Here is a 17,361-nt window from a genome sequence, read left to right as displayed (position 1 = left end):
ATATCTGCAGCTTCCTAGGATCAAACTCATAGCCTCCTAATTGTGAGGTGAGAGCTCCACCTCTAGTCCACTTGTCTGCTCAAATCTTAATAATCATAATCATTCTCTATAAATCATTCTTTGACCTAAATAAAAGCTATATGTTGCCTATTTTTCTATACTTTTCTGTCAGCAGTTTCTCATACCAAGTAAGATTACATTATGTATTAAGTCCTCTTTATGAGTTGCTCTTTGTGGTTTAACTCAGGCCGGAAAACAATAATATAGCACTTTGGCAAAAATATGCATCCCAGTAATGCAGCACTGGAGGACAAGATGGAGAAGATCTCCACAGCTACCATGGCTTTTCCTTTTGTGCTCAGATAGGCTGGAAAGAAGGAGATCCACACACTGCTAAAAGCCAACATGCTGAAGGTGATGAACTTGGCTTCATTGAAACTGTCAGGTAGTTTACGGGCAAGAAAAGCCACAATAAAGCTGGCAATGGCTAAGATGCCCATGTAGCCCAAGACACAGTAGAAAAAGAAAGCTGACCCCTCATTGCATTGTAAAATCATTTCTTGGAGCTCTGAATGCATGTCCAACTCAGGGAATGGTGGAGATGTTGACAACCAAAGGATACAAATACATACTTGCAAGAGAGAACAGCAAAGTACAGTAGAAAAGGCCAATCTTTTCCCCACCCATTTCCTCATCTGAGACCCTGGTTTAGTGGCCATGAAAGCCACAACCACAGTGATGGTTTTGGCCAGTACACTAGAAATGGCCACTGAAAAAGTGATGCCAAAAGTTGGTTTTCGGAGAAGGCAGGTCACCTTGTCAGGTTGGCTGAGGAACAACAAAGAGGAGAGAAAACAGAGCAGAAGAGAGACAAGAAGCGTGTAGGTGAGAGACCGGTTGTTGGCTTTCACAATGGGAGTATCTCTGTATTTAATAAATGTTCCAAGTGTCCAAGAAGTCAAGAATAAGAAACCCAGAGCAGTTGAGGCTAAACCAATTCCTAAGGTTTCTTCAAAAGTTATAAATATCAGCAGTTTCAGGATACATCCTTTCTTTTCTTTATTTGGATAATGGTCTCCTGAACATTCGAAACAGTCATCCATATCTGGAAGGAATATCAAGGAATTTGTCATCATTTGTCATTCCATATTACTCAAATTACTTTCTGAATGGGTGCTAGTTGTTGTTCCTTTTGAGTTCTTTCCTCTGATTACCAGATCGATCATGATCATGAACAAGAAAAAATGAAGGAAATGATTGGTCCATTAGTGGGTTAAAGTGGCAAAAAAGTGACAAGCAACGGGGAGAAAGCAGAACTATTTAACTCGTTTTTTGCATCTGTCTTTACACAAAGGGAAAAAAACAGACCAACCTATCAAAAATAGTGCCATAAAAAACAGAATAGAAACACAAGTTCAGATAGGCAAGAAAATGGTAAATGAGCACGTGTCCAGCCTAGATGAGTTCAAATCGCCAGGACCAGATAGATTACACCCCAAGGTTCTCAAGGAACTGGCAGATGTGATCTAAGAACCACTGAACTATATTTTTCAAAGATCCAGAAGCACAGGGGAACTACCAGAGGACTGGAAAAGAGCTGATGTAGTTCCCATCTACAAAAAAGGGAAAAAAATGGACCCAGGAAATTACAGACCTATCAGCCTGACCTTAATACCTGGGAAGATCCTGGAAAAGATAATCAAACAAGGAATCACCGAACACCTAGAGGCAAACAAAGTCATTACTAAAAGCCAACATGGGTTTGTCAAAAATAGATCATGTCAGATAAACCTTATTGCATTCTTTGACCAAGTGACAAAATTAGTGGGTCAGAGAAATGCTGTGGACATAATTTACTTGGACTTCAGTAATGCATTTGATAAAGTAGATCACAACATACTACTTGACAAGATAGAAAAATGTGGGGTAGACAGCATCACCACCAGATGGATCTGTAGGTGGCTGACTGGCCATACTCAGCATGTGGTCTTCAATGGAACCGCATGTACATTGAGGGAAATGTGTAGTGGAGTGCCCCAGGACTCTGTTCTGGGCCCAGTGCTCTTCAACATCTATATCAACGATTTGGATGAGGGGATAAATGGGGAACTCATCAAATTTGCAGACGATACCAAGCTGGCAGGAATAGCCAACACTTCAGAAGACAGGCTTAAGATACAGAAGGATCTGGACAGACTTGAACACTGGGCACTATCTAACAAAATGAAATTCAATGGTGAAAAAAGCAAGGTTCTACATTTAGGCAAGAAAAACCAAATGCACAGGTATAGTATAGGGGGTACCTTGCTCAATAGCAGTAACTGTGAGAGGGACCTCAGAGTCCTAGTGGACAATCATCTAAATATGAGCCAGCAGTGTGCTGCAGCTGGCAAAAAAGCGAACACAGTGCTAGGCTGCATTAACAGAGGGGTAGAATCAAGATCACGTGAAGTGTTAATACTACTTTACAATGCCTTGGTAAGGCCACACTTGGAATACTGCATCAAGTTTTGGTCACCGCGATGAAAAAAAGATGCTGAGATTCTAGAAAGAGTACAGAGAAGAGTAACAAAGATGATTAGGGGACTGGAGGCTAAAGCATATAAGGAGCAGCTGCTAGAATTGGGTATGTCTAGTTTAGTGCAAAGAAGGACTAGGTGTGACATGATAGCAGTGTTCCAATATCTCAGGGGCTGCCACAAAGAAGAGGGAGTCAAGGTATTCTCCAAGGCACCTGTAGGCAGGACAAGAAGCAACGGGTGGAAACTAAGCAAGGAGAGAAGCATCCTAGAACTAAGGAGAAACTTCCTGACAATTAGAACAATTAACCAGTGGAACAACCTGCCTCCAGAAACGGTGAATGCTCCAACACTGGAAATTTTCAAGAAGAGACTGGACAGCCATTTTTCTGAAATGGTATAAGGTTTCCTGCCTAAGCAGGGAGTTATTATTATTATTATTATGTTTCTATGAAAATTCAGTTTTTCCTCAGATGCAAAATTTAAGATTGGCATAAAAGAAAGGAGAAATGGAAGGACAATTATTCTTTGGAATTCAACCCTTGATATCATTTTAAAATTTATTACAATTTCCATTTGGACATTTCACATTTTGTCCAAAACATGGAAAAGAAAACCATGAGGGTGTATGTAAGTCTCTAGTAATAGAGTGTATTGGCAAACTTTGAAACCTGAACAACAGATTTTGAATCACAGCTATAAAAATGAATATTTGTTTTGAAGAAATATGAGTTATGTACACACTAAGGGCATGTATTTTAGTTTGTTTAAATTTATTTATTCATTTATTTTATGGTGATGTTACATTAGCCAGGAGACTATACAGATTAGTAGTCTGGCTGCTTAAGACTGCTAACTTGTTTGTTTCACACTTGTGCACTTTCCAAAGTGTGCTACATGGGGCAAACGAGCTCTGCATCAGAAGAAAATGTGAGCAGCTTTCCTACAACATCATCTGGGGGCCTGGTCCCTCCATCAAAGCTGCTTTGCAACTGAACATTGCAAACAGGAAGCCCAGTGCCAGAGGAATTCTAAACATCCACATGAAGCGCCAGCTCGAGTTCCCACCAAAGTGGTACCTATTTATCTACTCATATATAACATGCTTTTGAAATGCTTGGTGGGCAGAAGCTGAGGCAAGTGAGGGAAGCTCACCCTTCCACACAGTGCTAGGACTCGAACCACTGTAACAAAAACCTTCAGCATCATTTAGGCACTGAGCCATCGCACCTCTTTGTTTGCTTAAATCAATCTAATGAAAACTTGATGGAATATCTAACCTACCTTTTTGATTTGAAATCTTCCCTTCTGTACATGGAACACAGTCATAGCAACAAAACTGTTTTCCTTCAGTCTCATTCTTCCAGTATCCAGGGGAGCAGTGGTCATTACACAGAGAAATTGGAAGAACCTGGTGATAAACATAAAAGGTTTTGGCAAACAGAAAATAAAAATAAATAAATTAATCTTGCAGGATTCAATCTGAGTGAGTCACCAGGAGCAAAGGTTGACCAGTGAATGACTCAGAGTGGTTCCTTCAATATTATCTTCAGCCATATTTGTAAGTTACTGTATCAATCTTTCTTTTTATTGGGGAAAATAATTCTTTATTTCCCAAATAGCTAGTGAATATTAGCTAGCTGGATTTATATTATACATTAAAATTTGTTAAAATTATAATGATGAACAAAATGGCCTGTCTGAAAAAGACAAGGTGAGTAAATAAATATGTGTGATGACTAAGTTACCACATTGTGATGATAATGTTATGGACATGATGCAACTCCAATGATATGCAAGGGAACCAAATATGAAAACGAGACTTTACATCATTTTGTCTATTTGATTAATAATAATAATAATAATAATAATAATAATAATAATAATAATAATAATAATAATAATAAAAAAGTCTGGATAGTGGACGTGGCAGTGCCTGGAGATAGCAGAATAGAAGAGAAAGAACTGGAGAAAATAACAAAATACAAAGACCTACAAATAGAAATAGAAAGACTGTGGCAAAAGCAAACAAGGGTAGTACCAATAGTCATAGGCTCCTTGGGTGCAATCCCAAAACAACTGAAGCACCACTTGAACACCATTGGCATTGACAAATTCGCTATTAGTCAATTGCAAAAGGCCTTATTAGGAACTGTTTCCATCCTGCGACGATATCTGTAATACCATCAAACATCCACATCTGCCTATCCCAGGTCCTGGGTAAGGACTCGATAGGTGAACAAAATGCCAAGTCCAGTCTGAACATCTGGCTGACTGTGCGATGATCGATAATAATAATAATAATAAAGTTGGAAGGGACCTTGGAGGTCATCTAGTCCAACCCGCTGCTCAGGCAGGAAACCCTATACCATTTTGGACAAATGGCTGTCCAGTCTCTTCTTAAAAATTTCCAGTGTTGGATCATTCTGGAGGCAGGTTGTTCCACTGGTTAATTGTTCTAACTGTCAGGAATGTATGATCGTGATCCACATTTGTTCAAAGTATGCCATTTTTTTCTTACACGCATTGAAATTAGATTTCTGAAGAGACTTTGGTCAGTATTGTTAAGGAGACCAAGGCCTCTATCTGGCATCATAATACTCCGATTCCCTGATAATAAGACCCAAACAGAAAATAAGCCTTAGCATGATTTTTCAGGATGCTGGTAATATAAGTCCCCCCTCAAAAGTAACCCCCAGTTAAGATCTTCAGTCAGCCATATGCATTCAGTACCATATTTCCCTGAATATAAACCCTAAGCAGAAAATAAGCCCTAATGCATCTTTTGGAGCAAAAATTAATATAAAACACAGTCTTATTTGTGGGGAAACACGGGTAGCTCAAGATATCGTCCATTAAATGAATCCATACCTGATTAAAAGCTGGGTGCCAGACAATCAAATGATCATCAATAAATAATTCTTTGCCTGTTGGAGCACTGGGATCTATTATTCCGATTTTAACTCTTTGAAAAGACCGATTTGGAAACGTGATCAGGTTGATGATGTCAAATCCCCCCATTGCTTCTCCTTTCTCATTCAGGATCACTTTCTCTCCAGCTGAATTGTTAAAAGAAATGCCATGTAGAAATGGATGGAGCTATGTGAAAGAGAATGAGAAAGAGAGAGGGGGTTATAAAGATAATAAAGATAGTCCTTGATTTACAACAGTTCGTTTAATGACCGTTACGATGGCACTGAAAAAAAGTGATTTATGACTGTTTTTTTACATTTAGGAGCCTCGCCATCTTCTGACAAGCAAAGTTAATGGGGAAGCCAAATTCACTTGACAACTGTGTTACTTAACAATAGTTTGTAGTTTCTTGATGTTCACATCTAACTTTTTCTTGTCATGTACATGTATGCATCCAAACTAGACTGTGTTGTTTCTCTGTGTCATAGATAGTGGGTATATGCGCATATGCTGTTTTTTTGGTCATATTTATATAGTGTATGTTGGAGGTGGTGACCCTTTGAGAGCTATATGCGATGAAATTTCATTCTAATGTATGCCGATTAATGTACATTTAAAGTGACAATAAAGATATTCTATTCTATCCTATCTTATTCTATCTTATCCTATCCCATCCCATCCCATCCCATCCGATCCCATCCCATCCCATTATTCTATCCCTTTCCCTTTCTGTTATTCTGTTCCATTCCATTCCACTCCACTCCACTCCTCCACTTCACTCTACTCCATCCCATCCCATCCTATCCCATCCCATCCAATCCCATTCCATCCCATTATTCTATCCCTTTCCATATCCCCTATTCTGTTCCATTATTATATTATATTGTATTGTATTGTATTGTATTGTATTGTATTGTATTGTATTGTATTGTATTGCATTGCATTGCATTGCATTACTATATTATATTATATTATATTATATTATATTATATTATATTATATTATATTATATTATATTATATTATATTATATTGTTATGTTATGTCATGTCATGTTATGTTATGTTATATTATGTTATTAATTACATTATACTACATAACTTTCATCCCATCCCATCCTATCCCATTATTTTATCCCTTTCCCTATCCCCTATTCCGTTCCAATTCTATTCTGTTCTGTTCTATTCTATTCTATTCTATTCTATTCTGTTCTACTGGATTCTATAAGCAGAAAATATTAAGACTTTCTGCCATAGGTTCAAATGGTAATTCTAGATCATACTGCTCATTGAAATAAAAGAAATGTCCAATGCAGAGAGAATACCTGCCAAGCCTGTAGATATAGAAGGTCAGTTTTTTTACCCATTATTGTTTTTTTCTTATTGAATCTTGACAGTAATAGAGCCTGCAAAGCATGAGCCACAGCATAAACAGCATTGTAGACACTGTAGCTTTGTCCAGTCATTTCCATTTCAAACACAGGCCCAGGAAAATCCTCCAGTTTTATCTGCCCCGGGCACTGCCTACTGGACATTTCTTGTAACTCTGATTTTGAGAATGAACAATCAAGTAATTGTTCCCAAACGTCCTGCAAAAAACCATCTCTGTAGCCTGAATGAGGTTTTATGGTCTGAAGAAACTCCCTGAAACCTACAACTGCTCTTGAATGAACAGTGAAGGAAAGAGCCCCATGAAACATCTGGAGATCCCACGTGACTTGAAAGCCTGAGAGGACAAAATCAATCTGTGCAGTCATGACCCACACCTTTCTAAATGATGCAGTTTCAATGCTTTCAGGATCTGCTACAAACATGATAGCTCTGAGACACATAATTGTCCCTGATTCTCCATAGACAAGAAATGTAGTGGTGTTGCCATTCCTCAAATTAGTGAAAATGTTTGAGATTATGTCATAAAGTTTTGTATATTGTTCTATGTGGATTAGTTGTGGCAGCCTTTGTACAAATGATAAACAGATTCCATTTTGTGAAAGTATGGGCTGCATTTTTTGTAAGAAACGTTCTCCATTGTTGTTATCCATAGCAAAAATCCCAATCCATGTCCACCTGAAGTGATGAAGCAGTTGAATAATCCCAATGTATTGATGGTCCTCTTTGGGGACCATGAAATAAAATGAAGATCGCTTATTGGTCTGAAATTTCTCTTGGGCTAATGAGCCATATGTCAGCTAAAAGAAAGCAGAGTGATATTCTCTTGAGTTGTTAGCTCAAATCTGATCTTTCTGGATCTAGTTTTCCTGTAAAAAATATCCAAGGAAGGAATTTTTCCTCTCTTTTGAAATATTAATATAGTATAGAATTTCTAGAAATTATTTCAAACACATTATAATAGTTCAATTGTCTGAACAGGACTAATGAATACCACATTCAAATCTTTCTTTAGTTATGGCATGTCCCTGAATACTCACATCTATGATTGGCATTGTAATTTCAGAAAAGAGTGCTAAGTATTATACCTTAAGGTCTACAGACTGTCTTAATACAAATCTAAGCCTAATATCTGATTATCAGTAATTATGATGTAACAAGATGCAGAATTTTTCTGCTCATTCACTCCATACTTATCTGTGGAATCTTGTAGAAACCTACAATATCAGCTATATTAGATGACGTATCAGAACCTAATCCTCCAATGATAGCGATCAGATGTTTCTGACTATCACATTTGTAGTGCTAATAAGCTTGGGAGATGGTTAGCATATAGATTGAAGAAAGAAAAAGAAAAAAGAATGATAAATAAGCTACTAGATTCAAAAGGAAAATTACAGTTCCAAAATGATGCAATGAAAGAAATCATTAAAGACTACTATGAGACACTTTATAAGGCAGAGGAAGTTCCTAAAGAAAAAATACAGTCGCACCTAAAAAAACAGACTTGCCAAAATCCCGGAGAATGTTTGAAATATACTACGTGGGAAAATATCCATGATGGAGATTATAGAAACCATAAAAAGGAAAAAAAAGATAAGACCCTGGTCCAGATGGACTTCCCACAGAATTTTATATAGCATTACAAGATGTATTAAGTCCAACGTTGAAAGAATTTTGGAGACTAAAATACCAAAGTCATGGACTGAAGCTAATATTACTTTAATACCTAAAGAAGATACTGTCCTTACATAAATAAAAATCTGTAGACTAATATCGCTAAATGTGGATTATAAAATCTTTGCCCCAATAATAGCAGAAAGAGTTAAGAAATTCTTGACTGAATTTATATACACAGATAAATGGCTTCCTATCTAAAAGACAGATAAAAAATAACTTAAGAATGATTTTGGATGTTTTGAGTATTATGAAAATCATCCAGGGAAACAGATGGCATTAATATTTCTTGATGCGCAAAAAGCATTTGATAATCTGAACTGGCAATTTATGTTCCAGCAGTTGGTGGAAATGGACTTTGGGAAAAACTTTATAAATGCAATTCAAACAATCTATCGTAAACAAAGGGCTAAAATAATCTTAAATGCAGACTTAAATGCAGAAAATTTTGATATCAAAAAAGGTATAAGACAGGGATGTCCACTATCCCCATTGTTATTTATACTAACATTGGAAGTACTGACTAGAAAGATTAGAGAAGATATAGAAATTAAAGGATTGGAGATAAAAGATCAAAAATATAAATTACAAGCCTTTGCCAATGATTTGGTTTTTATTTTGGAGGAGCCACTTGAAACAACTACTAAATTGTTGGAGAGAATAGAAAAGTTTGGAGAAGTGGCGAGTTTGAAAATAAATAAAGAAAAGTCTAAAGTATTAACAAAGAACTTAACAGATGCATAGAAAAGTCAACTTATAAAAAAAACAAAGGTGCAATATTTTTCTGCTCATCCGCTCGATACTTACCTGTGGAATCTTGTAGAAACCTACAACGTCAGCTATATTAGATGATGTATCAGAACCTAATCCTCCAATGATAGCTATCAGATTTTTCTGGCTATCACATTTGTAGTTAGGGACAAATTCCTTGGATTTGAAAAGGAGGTCCAGAGTGGTACGATAGGTCATCCTTGAATTGTAGTAACTGTCATAGATGTGGAATCCAAGAGTGACATTAGGTAAGATCTGGGAGTCCTCATTGATCTCCTTCACAGCAAAGGCCAAGACAAGGACGTGCTGGTAGAATTTGGTTATTACACTGCAAATAGATTGAGCACATCGTTTCAAAATAATAATTTATAATTTGCAAATTATTTTAGGATGGTCATTATTTGTAACTGACTACCAGAAAACCTGTTTCTGATTGAAGCATTAAATAATTTTATAATCAGTCCAAGTATACTTTGCACACAATTTATTTCCTTTAATATTTTTCTATTTTTGATTCATCATAAGTTATACTAATTTCTAAAGTGCTAAATTCAGTGTTCAGTATCTCTGTTGGCTTAGTTTTCTAGGAACTTTACTGAAACATTTTCAAAGAAAAAACCAAAGAAGTCCAGATGCCTTTTGGAAAAGCACCTTTATTTTTGTTTTGTGAAGTGTGGCAGTACTGATTTCTTTTTTTGTTTAGTATTCTGCTTTGTGATAACCTCCATGCAATCAAATGGGCTTTTCTTACAAGAACATTGTTAATGAACCAAACACAAAGAAAATTTCCTCTTCTGTCATCACTAGAAAACTTTCAAAATACAGAAATTCTTAAAGTTACACAAAAAACTCTAGATTTTCTATACAAAAAGTTATTAGTCAAATAAACGATTCTTTGGCATGTGCGTAAGGTCAGTTAATTCAAAGGAAAATCTTTACATTGGTGAATCATAAAGATTGAGAAAAGGATGTTGCTTGAATAGAGTTTGATAGAAATGGTAATTTAAGTGAGACATCATCCCACCAATGACGAGGTCACCAGGTTGATACCAGTCATGTGGAACAGGGAAAGCATTACTTGCAGGGCAGCTCAGAGTAACTGCTTTGTGCATCAGGAACAGCAGGAAGATCAATTTTATGACTCTCTGTGTACGGAGTCTATCTTCTGGCAGAGCAAAGAGGAGGAAGAGAACTTTGAATCTCACAGAGACAGCATTAACATTCCCTTCCTCCAAGTGGCTCTTCAAATATTTATTGTTTCTAAATTCCTATTCCCTTTTGTACGGAACGTTGGATATTTTGGCCTACTAGAATAATAGAATGATTATAGTAATTCATAAGGGATATAATTGCCATTGAACCATTGGCAACCTGTCAATTTTTTTTGTATATGTCTGATTAACAACTTTATTTCTTTGGGGTGGCAGAATAAGTGACTGATGTTGAACCTGTTTTGAAAATAGTGGAGAAATAGAATTGGGAAGTTTGAAACTACAACATTTCTCTAATTCTAGAAATCAGAACAAAGATTTAATTTAATCAATGGATTAGGAATCCATTTCCCTGCAAAATGTTTGATGAAATGGTCAAACATCAACTATTAGGGAGAGATTTGCAGGACGTGATTTGAAAATCCTTTGGAAACTAGATAAAAGTGCAAGTTAAATAGAAAACTATTGACACACACAGACCCTCCAAAGGATTAAAGAAGAAACAAGAGTGGATAGGGATATTTGTAAAAAATTAAAGTAAAATACGTTTCATGTTTTATCTTGTGTGTGGTTTTTATAATAAGAATGGTGAATTCACCCTCCACCCCCTGGAACTGATACTGTTCTGCTCCATTGGGTTTTTTAAAATCTATCTTTTAATCTATCTTTATCTATTTTTTCATCATCTTTCCAACTTGCTGTCTTTATTTTAGGATTCCAAGGCTATCATTTATGGAAATTCCAGATATTCTATAGTGGCAGGGGGAAAAGTCAGATTTTCTTGACCGCTTAATTGAAATGAATTGAAATAGGTAGCATCTGCCTTTTACAATATACAGAAAGGATATTTTAACACTAAAGGAACAAGCAGTCAAGAAACTGAGACTAGAAATAGTACAGAAAAGAGTAACAAAGATGATTAGGGGACTGGAGGCTAAAACATATGAAGAACTGTTGCAGGAATTGGGTATATCTAATCTAGTGAAAAGAAGCACTAGTGGAGATATGATAGTAATGTTCCAATAATTGAGAGGCTACCACAAAGATGAGAGGCGCAAACTATTTTCCAAAGCACCAGAAGGCAAAAAAAGAACCAATGGATGGAACCTAATCAAAGAGAGAAGCAATGTAGAACTAAGGAGAAATTTCCCCAACAGTGAAGACAATCAACCAGTGGAATGGCTTGCCTTCAGAAGATGTAGGTGCCCCATCACTGGAGGCTTTCAAGAAGACGCTAGATAGGAATTTGTCTGAAATGGTATAAACTCTCTTGCTTGTGCAGGGCATTGAATTAGATGACCTTCAAGGTCTCTTTCGGTTATTCTAAGCTCTATGTTCCAAATATGCTACAGAATAGTATAGGTGAAGGCTTTGGAAAAGATATTTAAATGCTGTGATGCATCTATACCTACAAAGATCAGGATCATACTTGCCATGGTATTTTCTGTGACTTTATGGATTTTAAAAAAGAGTATTGATCTTTTGAATTTTTCTCTTGGGGAAGACCCCTGAAAATTTACTTGTTCAAAGACAGACAAACATTTCCATAAAAATAAATCCACTTTTGTCTTCTCATAGGGAGATAGGTGAACTAAGGAAGACAAACTAAGTCTAAAGCAAGAAAAAAAGGGAATGATTTATGAGAGGTCCTTGGTACTATCTGAGCATGGCTGTTTTCTTGCAAATCTTTCATTACCCAAACTAGGTAACATCGTCATTGCTAGTATTATTTGCCCTAGCAATAGCACTTATATACCGCTTCACAGTGCCTTACAGCCCTCTCTAACCAGTTTACAGAGTCAACATAATGCCCTCAACAATCTGGGTCCTCAATTTACTGACCTCAGAAGGATGGAAGGCTGAGTCAACTTTGAGACAGTGAGAATCGAACTGCCGGCAGTCAGCAGAATTAGCCTGCAATACTGCATCCTAACCACTGCACCACAATGACTCAATACCTACCTTTTTTTTCTTTCTCATTCTTCAAGACAAACACAATGTTGTACAAATGATTTTAGTATGGAGCTGGCTTTGTATTGGTGTAATAGTCTTTTAATAACAGTGTCCACAAAAAGTGGCTGAGTTTTGTTCTCTTCAAGGAAGTAAAATATCTCTGTGAGCTTCTCCTTTCCCCTCATTTTATATGTCTGGGTGCATATACTCACTGACTGGCATAGGAATGGCAGACCATTATTCCACTCAATCTTTCATCATTTTCATGTCTCAGCAATCTTGAACTGTGTTCTTTTGAGCTTTCAGACTTCTTTTTCTGAAGAGCAACAGACAGAATCCTATGCTCCTTATATCATTTTATATGATTTTTTCAATTTCCATTCAAGAGAAATTTAAACTTAAGTCAGTCTCTCTCTGCCTCCCTCTTTCTCTCTCTCCCTCCCTCGCCCCTCTCTCCTCCTCCCATTCTGTGTATGTGTGTATATATGTTTTACTGGGTCTGTCTGTCTGTCTATCATGTATCTGTCAGATCTCCTTTAGGGTGTGCCCTGTCATTCAGTTGGAGGGGAGAGGAAGAGGCTCCAGAGGAGCATTCTTTACATGCTTTTCTTTTGTTGTAACTGCATGGGAATTAGGGAGGACAATCCTCGTTGGAGATGGGATGGATTCAGTGTGGGATTCAAATATGTGAACAACAGTTCTCTGTGTGGATGCCATTTCCAGAAGTCCATTCTGGGCTTGGGCAACAAAAAGTTAGCTACCGGTCTACCAAAGTGGTGCAAAGTGGTTGAATCCCACCACTGGATGGATTCCTTCTCAGCTGGTTCCAGCCTGACTCCAAGGTTGCTGAGCCCTGAGGATGACCTATTATCTGTCCTGTACCTCAGAACTCTCAAAACAACCTTACAGCACTGTATTGACTGCTAATGGACTGGTCGGGGGGTTGGGTTTTGAAATGGGAAGAATAGCTTGATGGTTTGTGTGGGATCGTTAGATTCCACCTTACTTTACTGCAACAACTGTTTCTTAGTAAAAGTTCTTTTGATTAACCTCATGGTGTCAAGAGTTGTACTTTCCTGAGAGAACTAGCTGGGGCAGGTCCTTACATTAGGCGGAATCTGCAATAGGGGTCAACCCGGAGAGGCACCTATTTCTACTGTGGGAACCATGCAAAGAATGTTTGTACAAGGCCACTGTATCTATCTATCTATCTATCTATCTATCTATCTATCTATCTATCTATCTATCTATCTATCTATCTATCTATCTATCTATCTATCTATCTATCTAGCTACCTACCTACCTACCTACCTACCTACCTACCTACCTACCTACCTACCTACCTACCTACCTACCTACCTACCCATCAATTTCATTAGAACATTCACAATATTTTCCACATATATTTTCATCTTTGTGGTCTCTTCCTGTACAAGACAGAGCTCCACATTTATTTCAAGATTTCACCTTTGCTTTTCATACCAAATGCCACAATTATCTCTAACAATTTCTTATATGATATCTATTAATTTATTCATCAATTTTATACGGCTATTCATCTTGCAGAAAATTATTTTGGGCAGCATGCCCAGAACAATAAATAAAAATCATGAGGATTATTAAATCTATTATACAATAATGATTTTAAAAAATAAAAATTATTAAAACCAAACTAAAAGAGCAGTAAATCAAATCACTCTTTATTATGGTAATTGACTAGCATACACATCTAATAAAGCATGTGACAGAATATATTTGTTATAGTGGAAATAAAACAATGGCTAGAAAGTGAATAGATATGACCAAGTATAAAACATTTTTTTAAAAAAACAAATGCATTTATATTTCAGAAATTCTATAATTTTCACATATCAAAAAACCCTAACCAATAGAAAACTGATTCCATGTTAAATACATGTAATTAACTTTTAACTACACTTATCAAATGGTTTAAGAATTGAAAATGTAAAAACCATACAAGTGGTAGCTGCAAATTTGGACAGCCTTTGAGTTAACATTTCAAGTAGCCTAAGTAAGGAAGTTGGAATGTCATATCTTGGTTACCATGGAATGATGAAAGAGAGAAAGTGTTAGGCAAAAGAATTTTGGAAAATTATTGCAAATAGGCATGAGCACTTCTGTTGGAATGGGTGACCATAAGAAATCTTAATCATTTTTTTTAAATTTTCTTTTAATGACTATAATCCCTTGCATCTGGGTGGAATCAGGGCAACTGAATGGAACTGATGCAGGTAATCCCCCAGATACGAGTGTTTATTTAGCAATATTTCACAAAAACAAGGTTATCCAGAAAGGGTACTGACATTAAACATTCAAAATTGCGATCAAAAACAGGCCTCTGTAGCCATGTGACTTGGATTCAGTCTTGGCTGCTGCGGTGGCCATTTTAACTCTGTGACTTGCCTGGGCCTGTTCAGGCCTACAAGAAGCTGGAAGTGGTTGGTTTTGGGGTTGTTGTTTTTTTGTGCCTGTTCACATGGCCAAGCAAGATTTTTGCAGTTGGCAGGACCGTTCATTTTAGTTTCTCCTGGAGGGAAGATCTGCTGCTTGCTGGGCTTGAGGACTGGACTTGTAGAGAACTAGCATTACTTCTGTAAGTATTTTAAAATATTCTTTTTTGTTACTCTAAAGTACTGTACTGTATTGTTTGTAATTACTTTGGGAATTGGTCTGTTTTTTATTGTTTTGTAAGTACAGTATTTTGCAAGATTGCTTGCATTTGCCTGAAACTTACAGCATGTGGCTGGTGCTCCTCCTTTCCCTAGCATAGACCCAACAGAGATTCTGCTAATACTTACTGGAATGAAATTCCCTCCCCCCCATTTTGGATTTTGGCTGGAGAGGCTTGTCCTGATAAGGAGCAGGTTTTTTTTGTTTGTTTTTTTTAAATGTTTTTAATTTAAATTGCCTCCAGAAGTTGTGGGTGTTCTCTCACTGGAGGCTTTTAAGAAGAGTCTAGTTAGGCATTTATCAGGAATACAGTACAGTACTGTACTCTCTTGTGAGAGGAGTGGGTTAGACTAGTTTAACGTCTAGTTTAATGAAGAGAAGGAGGAGGGGGGACATGATAGCAGTGTTCCAATATCTCAGGGGTTGCTACAAAGAAGAGGGTGTCAAGCTATTTTCCAGGGCACCTGAAGGCAGGACAAGAAGCAACGGGTGGAAACTCATCAAGGAAAGAAGCAACCTAGAACTAAGGAGAAACTTCCTGACAGTTAGAACAATTAACCAGTGGAACAACCTGCCTCCAGAAGCGGTGAATGCTCCAACACTGGAGATTTTTAAGAAGAGACTGGATAGCCATTTGTCCGAAACGGTATAGGGTTTCCTGCCTGAGCAGGGGGTTGGATTAGATAACCTCCAAAGTCCCTTCCAACTTTACTACTACTACTACTACTACTATTATTATTATTGATCATCACACAGTCAGCCAGATGGTCAGACTGGATTTGGCATTTTGTCTACCTATCGAGTCCTTACCCAGGACCTGGGATAGGCAGATGTGGATGTTTGATGGTATTACAGATATCGTCGCAGGATGGAAGCAGTTCCTAATAAGGCTGCCTTTTGCAATTGACTACTAGCGAATTTGTCAATGCCAATGGTGTTCAAGTGGTGCTCCAGTTGTTTTGGGATTGCACCCAAAGAGCCTATTACTATTGGTACTACCCTTGCTTGCTTTTGCCACAGTCTTTCTATTTCTATTTGTAGGTCTTTGTATTTTGTTATCTTCTCCAGTTCTTTCTCTTCTATTCTGCTATCTCCAGGCACTGCCACGTCCACTATCCCGACTTTTTTGTCTTTCTTATCGACAATTGTTAAGTCTGGGGTGTTATGTTGCAGGTGCTTGTCTGTTTGAATTCTGAAGTCCCAGAGCATTTTAATTTTATAATTTTCTATGACTTTCTCTATTTTATGATCCCACCAGTTTTTGCTTACAGGCAAATGATATTTTTTGCAGATGTTCCAATGCACCATTGTTGCTACTTTGTCATGCCGCTGCTTGTAATCAGTCTGTGCAATCTTCTTGCAACAGCTTACCAAGTGGTCCACTGTTTCTTCAGCTTCTTTGCATAGGCGGCACTTACTGTCTGTTGCTGTCTTCTCAATTTTGACTTTGTATGCATTTGTCCTTAAGGCTTGGTCTTGTGCAGCCAGAATTAATCCCTCGGTCTCTTTCTTCACTTTTCCTGCTCTTAGCCATTGCCAGGTTTTATTATTATCTGCTTTCCCAGCTATTTTTTTCATGTATTGGCCATGTAGTGCTTTGTCTTCCCATGCCTCTATTCTGTTCTTCATTTGGTCTTTCTTGTAGGCCAGTTTGGTCTCTCCAGTAATTATATTATTATTATTATTATTATTATTATTATTATTATTATTATTATTATTATTATTATTATTATTATTATTATTATATGACCTCACTGTCCCTTCCATCTCAGTTACTGTTGCAAGCCAACAATTCTGTAAACTCCACCCCATCTCCCTCTGCATGCCTGGCTTGGAGATGCTTAAGCTAATGGCTGGCAATCGTTTGTGTGTGTGTTTTAAAGCAATCAGAGATTTCTGTAAACTGGAGATTCTTTACTTTAGTGGCAGCTGCAATCGTAGAGTTCTCCACCCCTCTGCCTAGTAACAAATAGCTTTTTTTAAAAAAAGCCTACTACCTACTTGGGAGGCAGTTCAAAAGTTCTGTGGTTACTGAAACAGGAAACAGCTGATTTGCTGCTGGAAACAGCCTTCAGCAGCTGCGTGAAAAGTCTCTCATTTCAGGCAGCCATCCACGGAAATAGTAAATCAAATCTTTGTTCATTTAATGACCCATTCGATTCAATTAATGAGTTTGATTTTAAAATGTTGTAATATTGAGTCTGATTCATTTGATGATTACGAGCCTAATGGGCAGGCT

The 17,361-nt window shown here is 37.2% G+C and overlaps 1 protein-coding gene across 1 annotated transcript; it reads right to left on the bottom strand.

Annotated features, from left to right (window-relative positions):
• Positions 1-206: 206 nt before the first annotated feature.
• Positions 207-9,465, bottom strand: LOC120317748 (vomeronasal type-2 receptor 26-like). The gene is made up of 4 exons (XM_039364591.1): positions 9,304-9,465; positions 6,756-7,619; positions 3,804-3,930; positions 207-1,105 (listed from the first exon to the last, which is right to left on the bottom strand). The coding sequence occupies exons 1-4, from the start codon at positions 9,463-9,465 to the stop codon at positions 207-209; spliced, it is 2,052 nt and encodes a 683-aa protein (XP_039220525.1).
• Positions 9,466-17,361: the final 7,896 nt, after the last annotated feature.

Source organism: Crotalus tigris, unplaced genomic scaffold (assembly GCF_016545835.1).
Source record: "Crotalus tigris isolate CLP2741 ecotype Arizona unplaced genomic scaffold, ASM1654583v1 scf7180000019817.510193, whole genome shotgun sequence".
NCBI classification, from domain to species: Eukaryota; Metazoa; Chordata; class Lepidosauria; order Squamata; family Viperidae; genus Crotalus; species Crotalus tigris.
Note: the sequence above shows the minus strand (reverse complement) of the source record. Positions and strands in the feature narration are given on the sequence as shown.

Excerpts from the sequence above, each read along its gene's own strand:
- LOC120317748 (XM_039364591.1), bottom strand. The coding sequence starts at position 9,465 with ATGACCTATCGTACCACTCTGGACCTCCTTTTCAAATCCAAGGAATTT. Across the intron at positions 7,620-9,303 it reads GTTTCTACAAGATTCCACAG|CTGACATATGGCTCATTAGC; the intron begins GTAAGTATCGAG and ends GCTTTCTTTTAG. Across the intron at positions 1,106-3,803 it reads GAAGATTTCAAATCAAAAAG|ATATGGATGACTGTTTCGAA; the intron begins GTAGGTTAGATA and ends TATTCCTTCCAG.